General features: G+C 40.5%; 1 protein-coding gene across 1 annotated transcript; it reads right to left on the bottom strand.

Annotated features, from left to right (window-relative positions):
* Positions 1–3217: 3217 nt before the first annotated feature.
* Positions 3218–15770, bottom strand: acer3 (alkaline ceramidase 3). Its single transcript, XM_034226849.1, has 11 exons — positions 15547–15770; positions 10156–10266; positions 9922–9974; positions 9670–9722; positions 8735–8816; positions 8602–8637; positions 6431–6489; positions 6206–6307; positions 5756–5860; positions 5632–5677; positions 3218–5510 (listed from the first exon to the last, which is right to left on the bottom strand). Exons 1-11 carry the CDS (start codon positions 15647–15649, stop codon positions 5457–5459), a joined length of 804 nt encoding a protein of 267 aa, XP_034082740.1. The 5' UTR covers positions 15650–15770; the 3' UTR covers positions 3218–5456.
* Positions 15771–21258: the final 5488 nt, after the last annotated feature.

Here is a 21258-nt window from a genome sequence, read left to right as displayed (position 1 = left end):
CCTTGTTTAAATCTTACCTCAAAACCTGAAGTATTTGTGTGCATGTGTACATACATATGTGTATGTGTGTGTGTGTGTATATGTATAGAAGTTTGCGGGTCTGTATGAAAAAGAATGTATTTAAATGTATTTGTTAAAATGCCATAATATGTGGTTCCCTGACCAAAACGTAGACGTTGGATGACTCACGGGGTTTTCCCTGTAAACTTTGGTTTCTGCCAAAAATCAAAGCTTGTTTTTTGGTTCCTTGGTTGTCTGTAAAAATATCGAATTTAATTAGTAGTAGCTTATCGATATTATCTGCTACTAAATATGAGCCTTATGATCATATTTCATTGTAATTAATATCATGTTAAACAGGTATACTGTATGGCACTAAATATCAAAAACTAAACTACACCACAGAGAAAAGTTACACCTAAAATATTCTAATAACAAATCAGCAGATGTCATCATCATAAAGGAGTCTGAGAGATGTCTGTGCTTTTGCATAAAGGGTCTGCTTTTAAAGTGCATAGTAGTTTTATTACAGTGTATTATTGTCATTACAACCAGCCCTTGAGACATGTTTACAGGCTGTCTCTGTCCCAACATGCCCCAGTCTGCTCACACACATGTATACCTGTGGGCAGTTCTTAGTGACAGAGCCAAGTGACTAAAGGAATTAATCAGTAACTGAATCCTTATGTGACGCATATTTTGAGCTGTGTCCAACTCAAGCAACCTTCTACGTGATGTGGTTTATGGTCTGCAGCGATGAATAACACTTCCTCAAGGTGCAGTCCCTCATCTTCTGCAGGATAAGGGGGCAGAACTGGTTAGTGAGTGGCTGTGTGACTGTAAAAAGTGTAGACGTAGGTTTGGTCACACATGAAGCTCTGTCATTTTAAGAGCCTTAATTTTAGCGGTGGAATGTCACTAAGTAAATTTGCTCAAGTGCTGTCCTTAAGTAAAAAATAGGTATAGAGTATTTTAACATCATGCTACTTCATACTTTTACTCCACATTCTGAAGGCAAATGTTGTACTTTGTAGTCCTCTATCTATTTGAGGTTTAGTTACAAGCGACTCTGGTATCAAAGGTATCAAATAAGTCCTTATCATATATTATTATTTATTACATTGCATTTTATATTTATTATAAGTTAAGCAACCCAGTAGTCTATAAAGTGCTTCAAATAAACCCCACCTTTACCAAGTGGAACATTGGAAGTGATGAACACATTATTGCATCAATAATGAATAATACAAAATGTTTTATTATATTATTGTATATACATATATGGTGCTTAAATGGGCCATACTGCATAATGAGTACTTTTGGTACTTAAAGTATATTTTGATGCTAATACTTGCAGGACTTGTAACTGAGTATGTTTACACAGTCGTAATGCTACTTTTACCTAAGTTAATATTCAGAGTACTTCTTCCACCTCTGATTAATTAACAAGTATGATCCTGCACCTTTAGAGAAAATATCTTCATACACTCTGAAAATGGCAGCTCATGCAGGGGAAGAGCAAACCCCCCCTAGAGTCAGGGGAGTGCTACAGAAACATGAGTTATATTAGGGACATTGTGTATGCAAATACTGCTGTTGTGGTGCTGCCTGATGTTTCTGTGCTCTGAAGGTGACCAACAGATGAGAAAGTACTTAGCAGTTGTTTTTTTTTTAAAGGTAAACATTTAGGATGGTAACTGCAAATAATATAAATGTATTGAAATAAGTGGGATATATAAAAAGTAGATGTTTTGCACACTGTAATTTAGCAGAGCAGGTAAACAGAAGCTGGCTTATGCTACCCTCTATTGGCTGAACGCTGATACAGGACAAAGGTTAGTAAACTGCTCACTCAGTTCATACAATAGTCACACAGAAGCTACCTTGAACAAATATGTTCTAATGCCACCAGAATAATGAATATAACACGCATGTCCTAGCTTAACAGTATATCTAGGCCAGAGTCATACAACCAGGCATGTTGAGACTGTTATGACTGTACTCTTGTCCTTCAGCTGTGTGTGTGTGTGTGTGTGTGTGTGTGTGTGTGTGTGTGTGTGTGTGTGTGTGTGTGTGCGTGTGTGTGTGTGTGTGTGTGTGCTATCATGTCAGCACCAGCTGGCTGGATGACACCTGCTGGTTTTCAGTGTCCATGACCCTGGAATGGGATATTTTGTCCTTCGTGCAGCGATGACCTCTGACCTGTAATATTTGTTCTGAAGCTGGTGGTCTCTTCTGGCATGAGCATCTCTGTGGCTGACCAACTGGGACTGAAGCTGCTGATGCATGCTGGGTAGCATTGACCATGACGACGGCTCATAAGCAGTTGGGCTGGTGATCTGAAGCTGTCAATGGAGGTGTTGAAAAGGACACTTAAGGGTCTTTTTGATCACACACACGCTCGTGAACTGTCAGCGGGGGGGGGCAGGGGTGCGTGAACTGTTACCGCCAGAGCCTCGCTGCTGTGGAGCGCATAATTGCGCTGCATTTGCGCATAAGATGAGGCCCCCTGCGTAAAATGAGGCCCCACGCACTCTGCATCATCTGCGTGTAGGGAGGGGCGGCCCTGCTCAGCGGGATCATTGCTTTTCGGATAGTGCAGACTGATGGTTATATGGGTAAACCCCAGTGTGCTGGCAATGTTTTCAAACTCTCCATTTATACTGAGGGCCATTATCAGACTTAACAGCCTCTGGTATGTCTGGCCAAGGATGCTTTCAGGGTTTGTATCACAGCAGAGGCTGTTGTGATATTCGTTTGGTAAGCTTGAGATGTCTGCTGTAACCGTCTACTGTGACTACATGTTCTCATTGTTCCATGTGAACAGAACTCTTTTCCATGTCCTGTCTGGGATCTTGTGGGTTATCATGGGATCTTTAGTGTTAAAAGCTCTTTGTTCGTACACTTTCCAATGGTCTGCAGTGTCTGAGCTTTTCTCTCCAACCCAAAGGAGTTGGTCGCTGCCTTTTTTAATCTTTAGGGTTTTACTTTGTTCAGAAAAAATCTGATCCACATGAAGTTTAATTTTGGGCCATGCTTTTGGATGCTCGCATCCATATGAAATTAAATAGTAAAATGTTACTATTTCCATGGTCATAGGGACTGCAGCCCTCTACAATTATTCACATCATGTTTCATAAGTGGCCAGTCTGGGCACAATTGTGCTTCCAAAAAAAGTGAAATGCAGTGTATGGTTTCAAAAAGACAAAAGACAAAGTTAATTTCTTCTGTAGACATTTAGTCTGCATGTCTTTTTATCATAAAGACTGACCAAAGTTAAACATAACTGGTGGCAGAGTTTACTCTTCTGGCCTGAACAGATACAGAACGTTATTCACCTACAGACACAGTTAATATCATTGGAACGGACTGTAACCAAAATGTTGGACACATGAAATGAATGGGAGGCCAAAGAACCAGGCACAAACTTTGCACGAGAAAGAGATATGGGCACGCTGCACAACACAGGGACAGTAGAATGGTTATTTGATCACAAACATCAAGGCAACTTGGATTACTTGCAAGGTAACAATAAGGCACCCTCTTTGACAACTGCTCTACTGATGAGCAGGAATGCCAAGATAATAACACACAATGAACATTCCACTCAGACATTTGAACAGTTAATACTTATCTTTCATACATTGTGCTTATGAATATTTGTAACACTGGGTTCACACTAGTGTTAAACCCAAGCGTTTCAGATTTAGTGATATAGCATGTACTGTATGCATACACTGAAAAAACTGAAACCTAGTATGAACTAACATAACTATAATATAAACTGACTTGAACCTAATACAGTTATGTGAAATTCGTTGACATAATACACTTATTGAAAGTCAATGTTTCAGTTTTTTCAATGTTGTGGAAAATGAATGTATGAGTTGGTAGATAGCATCTCCTCCATTCACAGAGGCATGTTTGGCAATGTCTGATAAAAGGGCAATGTGTCGAGTGGTTGTATAATGAACTGTTTCGCCAAGATATGTGCCATTAGACTCTCCACCTCCATGCAATGGTGTAAAAACATGAAACAAACAATGCATTATTATCATGATTAAAAAGTAGTGAATGTTACGTCTTCAAAATCAAGGTTGATGCTTACTTAGATAAAGTATTTTTCTAATAATTAGGGAGAAAACTCAAATACTATTTCTGTGTTTTAGCGTGAAGACAGGTATAAAGGAGGAATAACTGTCTGTGTGTTGAATCCCAACCCTACGGCTTATGGGGATGCAAATATTTAGACATGTTCTATGTGTTCACTTGTTCATTTGGCTATACGTTAACATTTACAGTTATATTAACAGACTGGCTTTTATAAATGAGTTTTAACTACAGCATTTAACTCCATCTTCCCTTCAAGCTAGCTGCAAACATTAGCTGATGATCTCCACTGATGTTTCTGCATGTTTGCATTATTTGTGGCTGATCAGATTAGCAAGATTCTGGTCACAGGCAAACAAACAGGTTTCTCAACATAACACACCCTGAGGGAGAGTCAATGTAATTCTGATCACCAAAAGTCAAAATGTATGGATTTGAGGGGTGGCAGTACAACTTTAGTCCTGCAAAGAGCACAAATGTGTGTGCAGTATCTCTTTAAAGACGGCGTGTGTTTATCCAGGAACTTGAGCTGTCCAAAGTTGTTCAACTTGTTTTGTGTACATGGAAAAATCTTAGCTCTGTCCCGAACAGAATAACAATTCTCTAATGGTGTGTTATAATGACGTAAAATACAAATGATGGTTGACTGTTTTAAACCCAGAACAACTTTGGCAATGAAAAAAAAAGAAAATTAACAATCCAGTCATGGCATGTTTTCATAGGAACATTTGTAAAATGGCTTAGTTCTGAATTACAATAACACATTACTACTTTCACATTCTAGTAGGCAGTTTCTATCCCATATACAATAAAGTGAGCACATCCAAAAGCAATACGCCTTGAAAAAGGATGTGACAACACTGTGTTATGAGTTGAGCACCCTCAGCTGGTTCTAAAACTGCACAAACGCTAGGTAAACCTGTTATAGGTATAATAATTAGGGACTCATTTGAATATTTTTAGACTTAGGAGATTCAAACATACAACAATAAATATGCTAATGAAATTCTGAATATTTTTCAATTTTTCCAAAACCCTAATTAAGATAACACCCCGTCCCCTTCGACATGTATCACTTCAGAAGACTACACATCATATTTGCATTAAAACTTCAATAAGATCTAATAAACACTAGTCTAATAAATATTTGTGATTAAACAAAATCTTAAAACTGGACTCAGTGTTGCCACAGTGCAGAACTAAAGGGTTCCTAGGATAGTGCCTTGGGGTACACCTGCCCCCTAGCTGTTGGCGGAGGTCCCAGCAGTGAGCATTGGCAGCTCCCTGCTCCCATGGTGTCTGGATATGGCAGTCACCATCCTTCAGTTGGTCACTAACCCTTTATTTCAGCTCGTCTTCTGTGGTTCAATGTGCAATGTGGGCCAAACTCCACAAACAAACTGAACAAAGACAGGAAAATAATAATAATAGACTTTGAATAATAATTCAATGACTGAATTAATACAATCATGCAATAAAATAAAAGCTATGATAATTACAAAGGCTTGGGGCTAAACCTACCTTTATATTTGGTCTGTGCTTGAGGTAGGTTGACCTGATCTGCAGGCTAAAAGAAGATGAATGTTAGATTTTAAATAAATAAATGAACTAGCTCACTCCAATAAAACTCACAGCTGGAGCTTACCTTAGAAGTATGTGCAGGTAGGATCCAAGGCCAGTGAAGATGTGCCACCAGGCATGGAACTGTGTTGCTACTCCAACACCGGAGGGAAGTTTTTCTCTACTGGCTCTGAGAGACAGAAAAAAACATGAATTCTATCTCCAACTGTATGGGATTCTTCTAAAGAGGGTGCTAATAAGTTGTCTTTATAAAAGTATTTTTATTGATTGTACTTTATCAATCAAAAATCTAAACATGCATTCTGCATTTTGGATAAGAAAATACAGTTCAATTTAAGATTCTTATTTCACAGTAAATAATCTGAGAGATATTCCTGTCCTTGATTAATGTAACGGACTGTTTATGTAAACATTTGCAACCAGTATTATTAAAACTGCTGTCCGAATTCCAAAAAATAAGCAAATGCTTCAATAATAAGAGGAACCTTACTATTGTTCCATGTCTAATACTCACCTTAATGTGTTGCAGAAGATATTGTCGATGTTCCACAGTAGGAACCCTAACAAAAAGACTCCTAAGGAGGTGTAACACAGCGGTCTGAGCCATGGGTACACCCTAACATTGAAACAGAAACCACAAAGAAACCCATTAGCAAGTTATTTCTTACACAGAAGATTGATGAACAATAATTCCTTTGATATATAAATGTTTAACAATGAACGCTCTTGAAAAACATACCATGTAACAATGAAGAGAGATCGCATCACTAGGCAAGCTACTAGAGCTCCATACATGACCTGGGAAAAGACACATTTCATTATGTTTGGCCTTGAAACATGGCAACGTCAAATTAACATTCTGTCTCCCAACTATTTATACATTTTGTTGGACGGTAGTGATGTTACGTATTGCGCCGAGGCTTCGGAGCGTGTGTCGAGTAATCCCCGAAGCTTTTTTGTGAAGTTTGTATCGAGGCTTGTATCGTTTTGGGCCAGTGACGTCACCGATGACAAAAGAAGCCTCGCTGCCTGTCGATACCACGTGACTGCTTCAGAAAGTGCTTCAGATCGGTTGAACCCTATGGTTGAACCACAATGCTCATAATATCCATGGATGTATAATAACAACCATATGACCCCTCCTGTACCCGGGCCCGGTGACACGATGGAATTAAAAGAGCTCAGACCCTCACTTATATAGAGGTCGGAACATGTCATAAGTATAAATCAATAAAAGCATAAATAAATGTAGGAATAAAAACATGAATGAATAAATAAATGAATAAATACAGGAATAAATAGTATGCAGTGTTTTCAGGTAGATTCAGTGTGTGTGCTGTGGCTCAGCTGGAAAGCAGTTGACTCATAACTGGTCAATACGTCTTTTTGTTTGTTTATAAAAGCTACAGCTAAATGAGATAATGTAGTTAATAAATGTATTCTTTGATATGGTTTAGCCTTTCTCCGGCTACAACATGGTTACATTTACAAATCCCTCTTTGCAATGTTTACCAGCCTCCTTAGGCTTTTCAATCACAATCATTAAACTGGAACACTTTTCAAACTAAAACAGGAAAACAAAGACAGATCTAGACAGGACAAAATAAAACAGACAGATCGTGACACATTTTATATGACTGAGCTCTGGTGGGAACCCATTGCTGAATTCCAGGCAGCCAATGTACATTGATATTATTGATAACATAAACTTTGAACACAGTCCTCTAGCATAACCCTTTCAGATAGAGCGCTGCAGTAATGATATATTTCTGTAGGCCGACACGGTGGTAAGCATCACAAGGGCTCCCTTAAAAAATGTTTTTCCATTGATGTAAAAAGATAACGTTAGGCTTTAAACTAACTATATCACGGTCACATGACTTTATGTCACCACCACCAAGCTAAAAGCGGCTGATATTAGCTGTGATGGCTTTAGTAGTCTCATTTAGCCACTTGTTAGCAACCGCCGTTTTTTAACACAGGACAGTTTAGATGTTCACCAGTGGAGTCCTTACTGACATATGCGTATGTTGTAGAATAAAATATGAGAATCTCTTAAGCTTGTGTTAACCACAGGTCTAACCAAAAACACTCTCAAAAACCGTTAACTTCGAGACGAGGGAACCGGATGTGGAAAAATACTAACCCATTTTCCAAATTTGAGGACTCATTCCTGCACCTCTCTATACAAGCATTGTTGTCTCTCAAATGTGGTTCAGCCAAACAGTTTTGTTTCCTTGAGTGTAATGAGCATATACAGCCAGTCATCAGTCAGAGCCCTTATTGGAGCTATTAATTTTTTTGACACATATCCACATACATGAGAAAACCATTCCAAAATAAGTACATGCAGTCAGCACAATCTATATTTAAAGGAAGTAGGAAGCTAAAGTCCCCATTATCAGTCGGGCTCTAAACCACCATAAAGCAGTGTGATTCGTAAACAAAGGCTGCTCTGTCACATTGTCCTTTAACAGACATGGCTTTGTGTTGAGTTTAGGGCATTGTATTTGGGTTAATAGCTACACCCTAACTGTAAAAAGATAAATACAGGGTTTCTTCTGAGCCTAGGTACACTCCCAACCATGGAGTATTAGATGTTTTTTTATTTTTAAGTGTAAGAAGACAAAGAAAAGTGTAAAAAGTGTTAACACTTTAAAATATATATTTGAGTTTTAGGTGCAAACTCCATTTAAAATCCTGTATGTTGTATTTTGAATCGTTTTGCATAATGTCTTTGGTATGAAATGCTACTTTGTGTTTAACATCCAACATGCACTAAGTGTTTTTGTGCTGAGTTAGCAAGCCCAATGTTTAGTTAAGGTTGACTTGACTTCAGGCCCGCTGCGCCCAAACAGCAAACAATGAGCGATCTGATACAGTTGAGCAAGAAACAAAGTAAAACCTTACCTGGTGAAAGACTGGCTCCTTCCACTGTAAGTACACCTGCAGGAGGAAATACTCAAAATAAATGATGGACATTGTGTTTTATGTACATTATGGTTCAAACTTAATCAGTGTAAAAGTGAAAGTGGATACTCACCAATGTGACTGAGACACTGAAGATTATTAATAATGCTATGGGAAATAAACTGATGGTGTTTTCTTGTTTGAAACACTCGTATCTAAAAAAAAAGAAAAAGGTGTTTATTTTACATGTTCAGCTTTAGGAACAATAAAGGGAAAAAAAGATACAATGAAAGGATGCATGTGTAACACATTATTCTAAGTGGAGATATATCTCCACACTCTAAAATCAATTAATTGATCAATTTATTTGCCACATGAAGTCCCAACTTCAGTGAAATTAATCATCTGCTCTGGCAGATCAGCACACAGAAAAAGAAAGCTGAACGGCAGCATCCATTGAAATCAACAATAATCGCAGTGCCTGATATCTCCAAAAGAGACACAGCCACCAACGCCATCCAGCCTGTTATCTAACAGCAACACATTGCCTGAAAGGATTCAAGGCCGGTGTCCAAATCCTTCGCACTATTTTTAGATTTTGAAGGCACACAGTTAAAAAAGGGGGATTTTCAGTCTATATAGAGTAGACTATCTGCTGTTAAAGGAGGGCAAGGTGAGTTGCCCTGAAGAAAATGTTTAGCTTTGCTAAAGCAGTAGGCAATCCTCTACATTCTCTGGGTGCAGCTTCCATTGTCCAGGTAGGACTCCCCCTCTGGATGTCTGACTATTTCCTTCCGTTTAATCAATTAACATAGAAACCTTAACATCTACTGGATATCTTTAGTCAGGGTCAGGCCCTAACAGATCTAGAATCAGTTAAGAATCATGTGTCCTTTACAATATAGAATGCCTCACAGTCACTTGAAAAAGACACCCTGTACTTTCTTGTAGTGGATCAAGTGATGGATGAGTGATTCACTAGTTCACTTTACAATCACAACAAATATTTTCTCAGTCAACGTCGTTAGTAATTAAACAGCAATTCATCTAAAAGGTTGAGCCACTTACAGGCAGTAGACAAAGACGCATGTACTGTAGATCATTGGCAACTCATCCAGTAACTGCAAATCAGAACACAAAGAAAACACATACTGTATCAGTACATTTATAAGATTGCAGTCTTTCATTAAGACATTGCAATAGGCAGCAAATATTTCCATTTCATTGCGAGTCTGATTCATGCATGTTCGTCAAATTGAGATAATTGTATGTAGTTTTGCTGATAATATATTAACAATTTAATGTTTTACTGTAGCCCACCTGCATCTCATATAGCAGCGTCATGTGGAAGCACCAGGAACCAACGCCAACAGCTGGATAATGGACAGACAACCCCATAAAACATTAAAACTGAAAGTCAAGACATTCTTAAACAATGTGATTAATGAGATCAGAAGAACACCCGGACAGTCTGTTCTCAATAGCTACGATATGTAAACAAGAGGTTTGTTTGATAATGCAGAGCCGGGTAATTTGTGGTTTCAACAGACTTACCTGCCAGTCCGAGGAAAGAGCAGACGTAGCGAAATTCGAGGCCGTCTCGAAACGTCTGGATGGCCCCGTAAATGGGAGGAAGGATCATAATCAGGTTGCTGACAGTGTTCCCTGTTCAATAAGACACCAGAGACAAGTTAGATCCAGGCGACACAACCCTGTATACGACATTTGAACACCTCTGAATGACCTCTGATGGGTGATTGGGTGACATGAGGGACCTGAGAGGGAGACAGGCTGGGTTACATGTAGTGATCATTATAACACCAGCATGAACGGGGTTTGCAAACTGTAACTACGATTGCTGTCATTTTCTATTATTTAGGTTTGCATTGTTTAAGTAATTAGTCATGTAAAAAATTTAAATATTTTTTGTTAAACAGATGTTACAAAGTGCTTCACAAGACAATAATAGCAGAACAATTAAGTAAAAGTATATTAAATAATGTAACTATTAAATAAAAACATCACAGACCATATCAATAATAAAAGTTATTTGGAGTTATTTAAAACAAATATAATCTTTTACATACAAAAGAAAGTTATAATAAAGGTTGTATATATTGTTCGCTGTCAAAACATAAATACAAATAACAACAAAATAAATGAAAAACAAATCATCAGTATCGACTATCAGCCTCTTTGTTATTTTTAACGGCCCATTTTACAACTGGTGTACCATTACTTACAATAGTTGATTTTTGAGGTTTGTATAGGTGAGCACAGGTCTTCATGATTTAATATAACCCCCATCATTCTAGCTATTGTTTGACATAGAAAGCGTTTCACAAATCTTAAATTGCTATTTTTCATGGCCTAAGTACATTAAATAGTTTTGGGGGGTTGGCATCAATCAATCAATCAATCAATCAATGTTTATTTATATAGCCCAATATCACAAATGTTACATTTGTCTCAGTGGACTTTACAGTTTGTACAAAATATCAGTATGACAATACGACACCCTCTGTCCTTAGACCCTCACATCGTACAAGGAAAAACTTCCGAAGAAAAACCACAGTTTAAAGAGAAAAATGGGAGAAACCTCAGGGAGAGCAACAGAGGAGGGATCCCTCTCCCAGGACGGACAGACGTGCAATAGATGCCGTGTGTAAATTGAAAAGATAATACATTTGCAACATAGGTAGTCCAAATGTTTGGAAATGCATGTGTGTATAATAGGAAGATGAATCCACGAGGATATCCATCCAGGACCTATGATCCAGGACCACAGCCACGACTCAAGATCCAGGACAGGGAAGCGCAGGATCATCCATGACTCCGGATCCCGGCGTATACAGACACCAAAAAGAAAGACATTTGGGGAAGCTGGGTTAATCGGAACATGAGAGTACACAGGTATAGACAGAGAGAAGGAAGAAGTAAGATGTCCCCCGACAAACTAAGCCTATATCAGCAAAACTAGGGGCTGAATCTAATCAGCCCTAACTATAAGCTTTATCAAAAAGGAAGGTCTTAAGCGCACTCTTAAAAACGGATAGGGTGTCTGCCGCCCGAACACAAACTGGAAGCTGATTCCACAAATGTGGAGCTTGACAAGAAAAGGCTCTGGCTCCCATTGTACTTTTAGAGACTCTAGGAACAACCAACAACCCTGCATTCTTGGAACGCAATGCCCTAGTAGGACAGTAGGGTATAATGAGTTCTTTAAGGTGTTCTGTTATCGCCCATACAGTATGTGCTATATTTAGCCCTACTCCTTAGGCTGGTTTTTCCTTGTTTTCTATTATTCGTCATTCACTGTTTTATATTTATACCCACACTGACTCCCACCGTAATTAACCTGTTCTTTTTTAAATTGTAAGTTTGAGTCTTACAGCCTCAAAGAAAGAAGGTTCTGGGTGGTAACTCACCAATGCACTTTGGCCTTTCTAGGAGAGGGGTGTGGGTTTTCTCTTGGTGCTCTTAGATTTGAATTTGGAATTGAATGACTGTCGGTGTGTTTCAGCCCTGTGATTGAATGGTGACCTGTCAATGCTTCCCCTGCCTCTCCGGATGGATGGATGGATGGATGAATATTATTGGTGGACTGGGACATTGGGTTGGAAAACATTTGATGAAGTAACCTTGGGCTCTCGGACATTGTGATTTTTCCTTGTTGAATTTGCTCCAAGTTTTACAGACTTAGCAATAAATAAATAAGGGTGAAAACAATTGGCATACAAATCATTAATCAACAATTGTTAGTTGTGTCTCTTATTGTTTTACAATGTGTATGCACTCTGTGTATTGCATTGTTGAACAGAGTATTAATTAGGCCCATTTGTGTCTGAGTGTGACAGGTTTATCAGCTTATTATACAGCTGATAAGCCTGGGGCGGGGAGTGAAAAAGGCTTCAAGGACGTTGTTGGAAACTGTACTGTGATTGTGTGAGCAAATCTCATCACGCCAGGCCCTTGCTGTGTTTTTACTAAACTATGAGCAGGGCTGCACATAACTGGTGCGCACCTCCGCCAAAAAAAGAGCACTGTGTCATTTGAAAAAAGGCGCATTTGCGTACCAACATTGAGAGAGAGAGAGGGAGAGAGAGAAGAGAGAGAAGGGAGAAGAGAAAAGAGAAAAGAGAGAAGAGAGGAGAATGGAGAGAGAAGAGAGAAGAGAGAGAGAAATATATTTGCGAGTTGCATATGACCCTATGATAATGAACTCAGGGCCAGCCCGTAGCACTGGCATAATAGATGTTCGCCTAGGGCGCCAGATCCGGGGAGGCGCTGCGCTGGCAGCTCTGGGAGGGAAGAAAACATTTTTGACCGTTGGGGCTCATCCTAATTTTCGGCCTTGATGTAACAACATTCATAATTAAGTAAATGTAACACCCTTTTCACCCCGGTTACACGTTTCATTTGCCCTGTACGATGGGCGCTGTAAGTGATGAAAATGGGGGATGTTGGCTTATCTGGCGCCCGCAGCTCACAGCCAAAGTGCGAGTGAGCGAGGGAGAGAGGGAGGGTGCACCGGTTCCGGCGCTGTTGTTATTAGCATCTGGTGCTAGCTGCTCTAACGGATATAAGAAGAAGATGTTTCAACAATAATGTGGAGAGAGAGTCCTCTCCAGTCAGACTGAGAGGCTGATAACTACAGCTCAGTGAGGTAAAGGACTCTTGAGTGTTTAGATAGTTCACTTTAGTCTAAGTTCAAACGGTTTGGTCACAATTTATGTAAACACATATTTCCAAGGCACTCCTTTATAATTATTGGGATAAACAGGTTTGAAATCATTCCAATGTATACTATAGGACAGGAACCAAAAATATCCTTTAAAACTGGAGATAAAAAAAATGCATTAATAAATAAATGTTAAGGTAAAATAAGATATGAATGAACAACATAAATAAAATAAGTTACATTCATTTGTTATTGGCTATGGTAGGTTATTGGTTATGTTCACATACTTATTTGATTACATCCACTTGTCTAAGATGATAACAGAGACTTTCGACCCAAACCCAGCTGTTGACTTGTGGATGCAAGCAGCTAATCGCAGACTCAACCAGAGAGAAAGAAGTAGGCCTACATCATCAGCTACCATGTCTGACAGAGAGGAAGACAGTGAGGAGAACAGTCAGGAGGGTAGTGATGACAGCTTGTAGGATTACTGGTCGTGCTAATGTTGTCTTGTGTTCACCTCTGCATGTGTGTTCTGTGTTCACCTCAGCATGTGTGTTCAGTGCCATGTGTCTGGCAAATCAAGTCAAGACCCCTCAAAAGTTACGGTTTATTTCATTTTAAGGATGAGCACCAAGCAACATCTCCAGGTGCTCCTTTGAGAACCAGGGCAAAAAAGTTATGTGCACCCCTGACTATGAGTACTTATCAGGCCCACAGAGAACCTGATAAAAAAAATGGTCAACATTGATCTTCCTGATGTTGCTCTATTGGGTGTGGCGATATATAAACTAAGGTGTGCAAAACAATCAGGCCTACCAGGACATAAAGTCATTTGAAAACTAATACTGAATGTCCTGGTATTTTGACACTTTTGCTTAGTCTGTGTCTGATAAAGGCCGAGACCTTGGAGGGGCTGTTAAAAAATGTGTGGACTTTGTTTACTGATAGTTAATGAAAACATGCCAAGAATACTACAGCATGTGAATGTTTTCTTTTTCTTATTCCAATGAAAACTACAAACATCTGATAATGCTGAGATGACTGTCCCCTGAGAGACTCTTTTCCCGTCATCATGCCCTATTGTTTCAATGTTTTTTCTTTGTAACCTGAATCAACGTTTAAATGCCAAACAATACCTAGCAACGGGAACAACTATCTAGCGAGGCAGCGTGTCTTTAGTGCTAACAAAATCTTCAACTGTCAGTATCCTTAACATGTGACATTTACATCAGCGCCAATGTTAAAAAATATTTCAATGATATTAATTTGTAAAGTATGCTGAATGCTGTAAGGCTACTCTACTACCAGACTAATGCCTCCAAGTAGCACTTGTATTACTAATAAATGAAGTGTCTACAAACGAAGGTCTCTTGCTGTGGACAACTACACTGAAGATGAGACATTCAATGATATGACTCAACTCTGACCCACTTTGCTTCAGTTTACCTTGGACTATCTGTTGCATCAGTAGTAGGCTACCTTTAACCTCATTGATAATAAGATAATAATAACTGGAAGGTCCCTAACACACAGTAAAAAGGGATCACAAAAAGAGAATAATAGGAATGCCTAGTTCACTTCCAAGACTAGAAATTGTCTGCACAATAGAGAGTATATGTTTCAGTAGGAGTATTTGTCCAATGTAGTTTGGTTAATGCTTTTGAAATAAATCATGCTAGAAAAATCTATGTGTCAAAAATCCAGCTGACATGGTGTGTTTTTTAACAGTGTTACAATAACAACGTTTAAATCTCAGATAACGGATCCTGCAGAACCAGTTTAAGCCCTGATAGCATTGGGGGAATATGTTATCACGTTTCATTTGTTGCATTGTGAATTCACTGTAAAGGGAAACGTTCAAGAGCACGCTCAATACTGGACTGAAATACTACAAATCACTCCAAGCGTGGAATATAGTGAAACTGTGGTGTCTGTGTCATACCGTTTGCTTGAACACTCACGTACAGTAAAGCTGTGCCAAACAGCTCCACTCAGAACAGTTGGACTGTATATCGGCGACGGAAGCTTTTATTTTTCCTCATTAAGTTTTATAATGCCATAAGAGCTAGCTAACATTTAGCTTAAACTAATATCCGCCGAGCTTACACCATAACACCAGCCGCTGCTCCCGCTTCTTGTTTACGTTATCGAGGGGAGACTGTACGTACACCACACATGATGGCCGTCCTTCACCAAAGACTCTTTAAACGAACCCTAACAATCACAAATTTCAGTAATATGACGCATTTCTTTTTACTTACAGAATTCCGCAATGTAAAAGGTGGCGACATAATTTTCTTCGCACCAGTCCAGCGTTGAGGTCGGCTGCCCCCAGTATCCGTGCCTGTCTGCGGAGGGAGCCATGATGGAAGAGGAGGAGGCTGCAGTGCGCTGCTAACGGATCTGTGGTGTCATCACAGCCGGCCCGGAGCCCAGCCACCCTGCCCCGGCCCGGCGATGGAGGGCAGATAACAGTCCAGCAGCGTGTTACAGATAACAGCAGAGGCAACCTTTACATCGTCACCTACTACTGCCTGTAGTATCTGCCAGCTCATAGTCCTATTGTGACCCCGGCAATGTTGATTACCTCTATGTTTAAATGCAGTAGGCTACGGGAAAGTAACAAAGTACATTCACTCAAGTAGGCTACTGTACTCAGGAACACATTTCGACGTCCTTTAGTATTTCCATTGAATGCTAATACTTTACTCCACTACATTTAGAAGGGAATAGGCCTAATGTAATTTTACTACATTTATTAAGGAGCTTTAGTCAAACTTTTACCATAATGCATTTCTAAAAATCAAACTACTGGACTTAAAGGTGGGGTACGTAAATTTGAGAAACTGGCTCGAGATACACTTTTTGTGATATTCCATGGAATGCTCTTAACATCCCGATAGCAATGAATATCTTAACTTAAGTGCTTTGACAAAACATCTATAACAAAAACGTCATCTGTGGAAGCCGTAGATCTGTGCACAAATGTATCTCGTGCCCTCATTGGTCATGTGCGCGTTCGTGTGTTGGAGGAGGGGCTCTGTAAGGAAGTCTAAAGGAAATCTGAAGGAAGAGGCACATTTTTTCCGGTTGTGCACTTTCAAATTCGAGCGCACGAGCTGGTTTCTCCAAAATTACCAGGGTTGGGAGGGTTACTTTGTAAATGTAATCAGTTACTGATTACTGATTACATGGCTCTGAAAGTAATCCGAATACAGTTACAGTTACGTGTCTTAAAAAAGTAACGTAATCAGATTACTTTTAGATTACTTTTGGATTACTTTCTTTTTCCATCACAGATGGGTATGTTTTGGTGTACAGGAGACACAAAAAGCAAAAGGAATGTGTTTTTACTGTTTTAATGGCTTATCAAGAGCACAACTGAAACACAACATCTGAAACGATGTAACAACATAATTAACTTTTTGGGGATGCAGCTTGGGATGTGAGGAGTGAGGGACACGGCTTAGAACGAGCGTGTCGCCTTCTGTCCTGCCAGTGTTGGCAGGACATGAATTCAAATGTCAAACTCGGACTTCATTTTAAGGACATTACGGCCAGGGGTGTAGAGCTATATTTGTTTAAGCACCGGATTGGCAAAACAGGAGAGTGTGTGCACCAGTCTGCCTTGATCTATGAATTCATGTCCGTGACTCTCACAGTATCTGCTGCCCACAGCTGTTTTATAGAAGGAACACCTCCTTCACTTCATGAAATCTCTGCAGCACCAGGAGGCAGCGGGAGGGTTAACTCAGCCTCTGAGAAGACGAGCACGCAGTGCCTTTCACGCACCGCCTTCACTGTGTTTACCTTCAGAAATAATCATTAGTAAGGCTAAAGAAAGAGCGACCGCAGGCTGATGTGTTTTAACCACACACACGCGATTTAAACGCAGACTTGTGTTCCTCCATGTTTCGCTGTTATTGTTTCACTGAGCGGACCCGCGATTTTTTTTCAAACGCTTTTTTGGTCCATCTGCGGCGGTAATAGGTTTTGTGGGCTGTGATGATTCGGCTGTACCTTTAGTAATGAATATTGAATGTTGTGAGGAAATCTTTCCACCAATAATTCCAATAAGTAATCCAAAATGTATTCACTTCAGGTTTACGAAAGTAACTGTAATCAGATTACTCGTTTTTCAAATGTAACGCGAGCTGAATACAGTTACTTGATTTTTGTATTCTGATTACGTAACGCCGTTACATGTATTCCGTTACAACCCAACCCTGAAAATTACATACCCCACCTTTAAGGTAGGCCTACTTGTAGAATTATACAATAGGCCTACAGTATATGGGCCATTCTACCGAATTGGTGCAAAGTCAGGTTGGAACAGTTTAGAAATGTTGTATGTTTTTTCCCCAAAACGTTGTCCATTTGGTCTGCAGAGTCAAAAACCCTCAGAGTAGGCCTACACCCTGTAGCGAGTAAAACTCTAACACAGAAAATACCTGTCTATGCTGCCCCAAAATGCCTCGTTGGAGATTTCTCATTTTCCATTGTTTGCTTCCTGGGTTCTGTGACATGTGAACACCCAAATCAACAACAAATGACCGGATTGGCCCAAATGGACGAATCCGCGGAGCACCTCACACACCAGAGGCCTGTAGCCTACTACGGAGCAGGATTTTCGCTTAGCGGGCTAACTTCAGGGAAAACTCGGGGTTTCCGGTCCTACGACACTGGTTCTCTTTTTAGCGGGCTAGATCATGGTAACTTATGCTGAGCTGCTAACCTGCTCCAGAGCAGGTTAGGTTGCAGGCTAAGAGATCAACTCAGTGAAAGCACTGCCTGCTGACCAATCAGAGCTCAGTGTGCGGAGTTTAAAGCGATCAAGTTATATTACAGGAGAAAGGAAATACAGTTTAAACTGCCGTTGCAGGAAAGACGGCCGGCAAAAATCAACTGACTGTGTGAACGTGAACATTAATAGAATATCACCTCCCATCTTCAGAGCAATCTGACTATTATAACATTAGCGTTAAGAAAGCTTAATTACCTACAGTCCGTGGCACTGAGTGCAGACGTCAATGTGTCCCATTATCATTCATATCACATCACAATGTATAATTTCATTATCTGAGTCAGCTTATTGAGCCGTATCTGGCCGTGCAACACTCAGAGTGTCACATACTGTATGCAGAAGTATTATTTTAAGCAACACATTAAGTTGACGAAACACTTGAGTCAAATGTAATTAAAGTCAGATCGTGTCTTAGACGGGCAGTGACATCATAAACCTGTTACGGCCCGTCCACACAGCGGCGTGCGTTGAAGCTTCCAACGCTTCTGCCGATTCACTTTGAATGGGGTGACGTCACTTTTAGCCGAACTGCATTTTGGGAAGCGACGTGGAGCGTTGCTGGCGTTGCTGGCTTCAAAAGTTGAGCAATGTTCAACTTTTGACGCCTCAACGGAGGCGTCAGCCAATGAAATCCCGTTTATGCAAATCTGCCAGTACAAGCGCTAGCCAATCAAACCACGTGTATGCTGGGAGAGACTACGCAGGTCATTTCCTAATATTCCAAAAAATGGAGGGAAAATTCATTATAGCGGTAGTGAATCACCCGGTGCTTTATGATCAGTCTCTGTTCATCTACCGGGATACAAACCGGAGGAGCGAGGCATGGAGGGAGGTGGCAGAGACAGTGGATGAAACTGGTAGGTTTTCGCCTGTTTGGGGATTTTATATCCAGTTTACTTCGTTTTAACATTGCTATTGCTTTGTATGTCGGGGGCGGGAGATTCATGTGATTGGTTGTTGGTCGCGTTGCTCGCAAAAAATCTCCAAGCTTCAGATACGCCCACCTCCAAGCGTCAACGCACGCTGTTGTGTGGACGCTCCGTGAATGTACGCATTCAAACGCTTTTTCTTTTACCAGCTGTGCTTGCAGGTGCAGCTATGTGGCTTTTATCCTGGATAAAGTGTTTAAGTCATGGATTTTTAAAGTTTAACTTCTTCATATGTCTAATATTATAGTTGACTTTTCATTCAGGAAGTGTGACACGCTGCGCTGTCAGTATGCTTGTCCATGTTTGTGATTGGTCGAATGCTCTAAATACTACCCCTTTCATGTGAACGCGCACCTAACTATAGGACACGGCTGGCTTGAGCGATCCACTTGATAACCAGCGTCGTAGGACCGCTTAGCGAGAGCGCGTATGTTTTGGATTAGGCCAACCGGCTAACTCAAACATATCCAGGTTATGTTGAACCGGCTTCGTAGTACAGGCATCTGGATCCCTTGGCTAACTAACAGGGAGTCCCCAATGACGTGCATAGAGCTCCCTGAATGCTGGTAATAGACGAGTTGGGATCGCGGAGAAATGCTCTCCGCAGACCCATTCTCCAAGCATTATAAGCCTTTTTCTTACTCAATATCAAGCCACACTTATTGTTTTTACTTCGGCTGTGAGTGTTTGTGTGTGCTCAAGATGAGTTTCGCTTGTTCTCGCTGTATCGCCGACCCGGAAACCTGTCCGCTCCTCGCAGCAGCAGCTCGCAGTCACAACGAGCCTCGCAACGAGCCTCGCAACGAGCCTTGCAACGTCCCGACCAATCAGAGCACACTAGGCTCACAGGGAGTGGGGGGGGGGGGGGGGGGGCAAGAGCTCCAACAAGCCGTTTAGGACAGAGAGTGAATACCTGGTCAATACACATACTATACAGAGATGCTGTATGAGGAACCAATGTTATTATGGAAAATTGCACAATTTAAATCTATTCTAGTAGACCTCAACAATGGAAATATGATCAGTAGAAATGGCCATGACATGGGATCTTTAAAACAGTTTGGGGACCCCCCACAAAGAAACAAATATATGTACACATGTAAGGTCATTATCATAACAGTTTTTTATGGAGCCAGAATTGGGTCAATATTCTAGCGCGCAAAACAAGCTACCCTGGCGCGCAGATTAAACCCCCGCGAGCGGCTATGTGTCATTGTGGGGTATTTCTATATTACTTTGTAAGGGTAAACCCCAGCTCGGTTCAATAACCAGAACCCAGTGAACAAAGATAACAGTACTCATGTTTCAAGTTTACTTGCTGCAAGGAGAATCAGCGAGTGACATGTCATGTCAACTCCTTAACCAACTCCCCTCGCCTTCTCCCAGTGCATTCTTTTTATTTCAACAATACAGTAACATGACAATCATGTGGTGTTGACCAACGCCTTATTTGTTAGTGTGAATCTTGTGACTCTCAGTCATGTGGGTGTGTGTGTGTGTGTGTGTGTGTGTATGGTCCACGGAACAGACTATTCTCTGTTCCTCCATAATGCTCCTTGTAACACAGCAATGAGAATATATTATGAAAACACAGTTATGAAAACACATTATGAAAACACTTTTATCCTTCAATAAACTCTAACATTCCCTCCTGTTTTTCATAATTACTAGCTGGTTACAGTGTCTTTATTGTCATTAGCGTCAGACCCAGCAGGGTCACTACACACAACACCTTTCCCAACATAGTCTATTTGTGATAGTGGTTCTGTTGTTTTCTTCACCGGGGTTGAGACCAGTATTTCCTAATGAAACACCGCCCTTTGTAGCCGGACTTCCACCACTTATCCGTCGTTAAGTTGGAGAGGTATTATCTTTTTGCAGTGGCTCTGATGTATCCACGTAGTTCTTTCGGCGATTTTTAGTGCAGTCGGTGTTGTCAGCAGTACCATGTAGGGACCGTCCCACCGTGGACAGTGCCAATGCTTCCTCTTAATCACCTTCACGAGGACCTGGTCACCAGTCTGCACTCGAGTATCCTGTAAGGGAGTAGAAATGTCTGGCAAGTTATTTGTTCGAGCTATCTCATTGCTTCTGAAGAGTCTGCTCATCCATTCAGTTAATGTAGTCTCTGCCTCAGCATCATCCTCCTCCCTCACCTCGTCTGTGATTGGTAGTCTGAATTGCCTTCCTGTTATGATCTCAAAGGGAGACAACCCTTTTGCCGTGGGCGTGATTATCAT

Source organism: Gymnodraco acuticeps, unplaced genomic scaffold, assembly GCF_902827175.1.
Source record: "Gymnodraco acuticeps unplaced genomic scaffold, fGymAcu1.1, whole genome shotgun sequence".
Taxonomy (NCBI): Eukaryota; Metazoa; Chordata; class Actinopteri; order Perciformes; family Bathydraconidae; genus Gymnodraco; species Gymnodraco acuticeps.
This window is presented reverse-complemented; position numbering and strand designations above follow the sequence as displayed.

Excerpts from the sequence above, each read along its gene's own strand:
- acer3 (XM_034226849.1), bottom strand. The coding sequence starts at position 15,649 with ATGGCTCCCTCCGCAGACAGGCACGGATACTGGGGGCAGCCGACCTCA. Across the intron at positions 8,817-9,669 it reads TGCGTCTTTGTCTACTGCCT|ATACGAGTGTTTCAAACAAG; the intron begins GTAAGTGGCTCA and ends CTTTTTTTTTAG. Across the intron at positions 6,490-8,601 it reads AGGAGCCAGTCTTTCACCAG|GTCATGTATGGAGCTCTAGT; the intron begins GTAAGGTTTTAC and ends GTCTTTTCCCAG.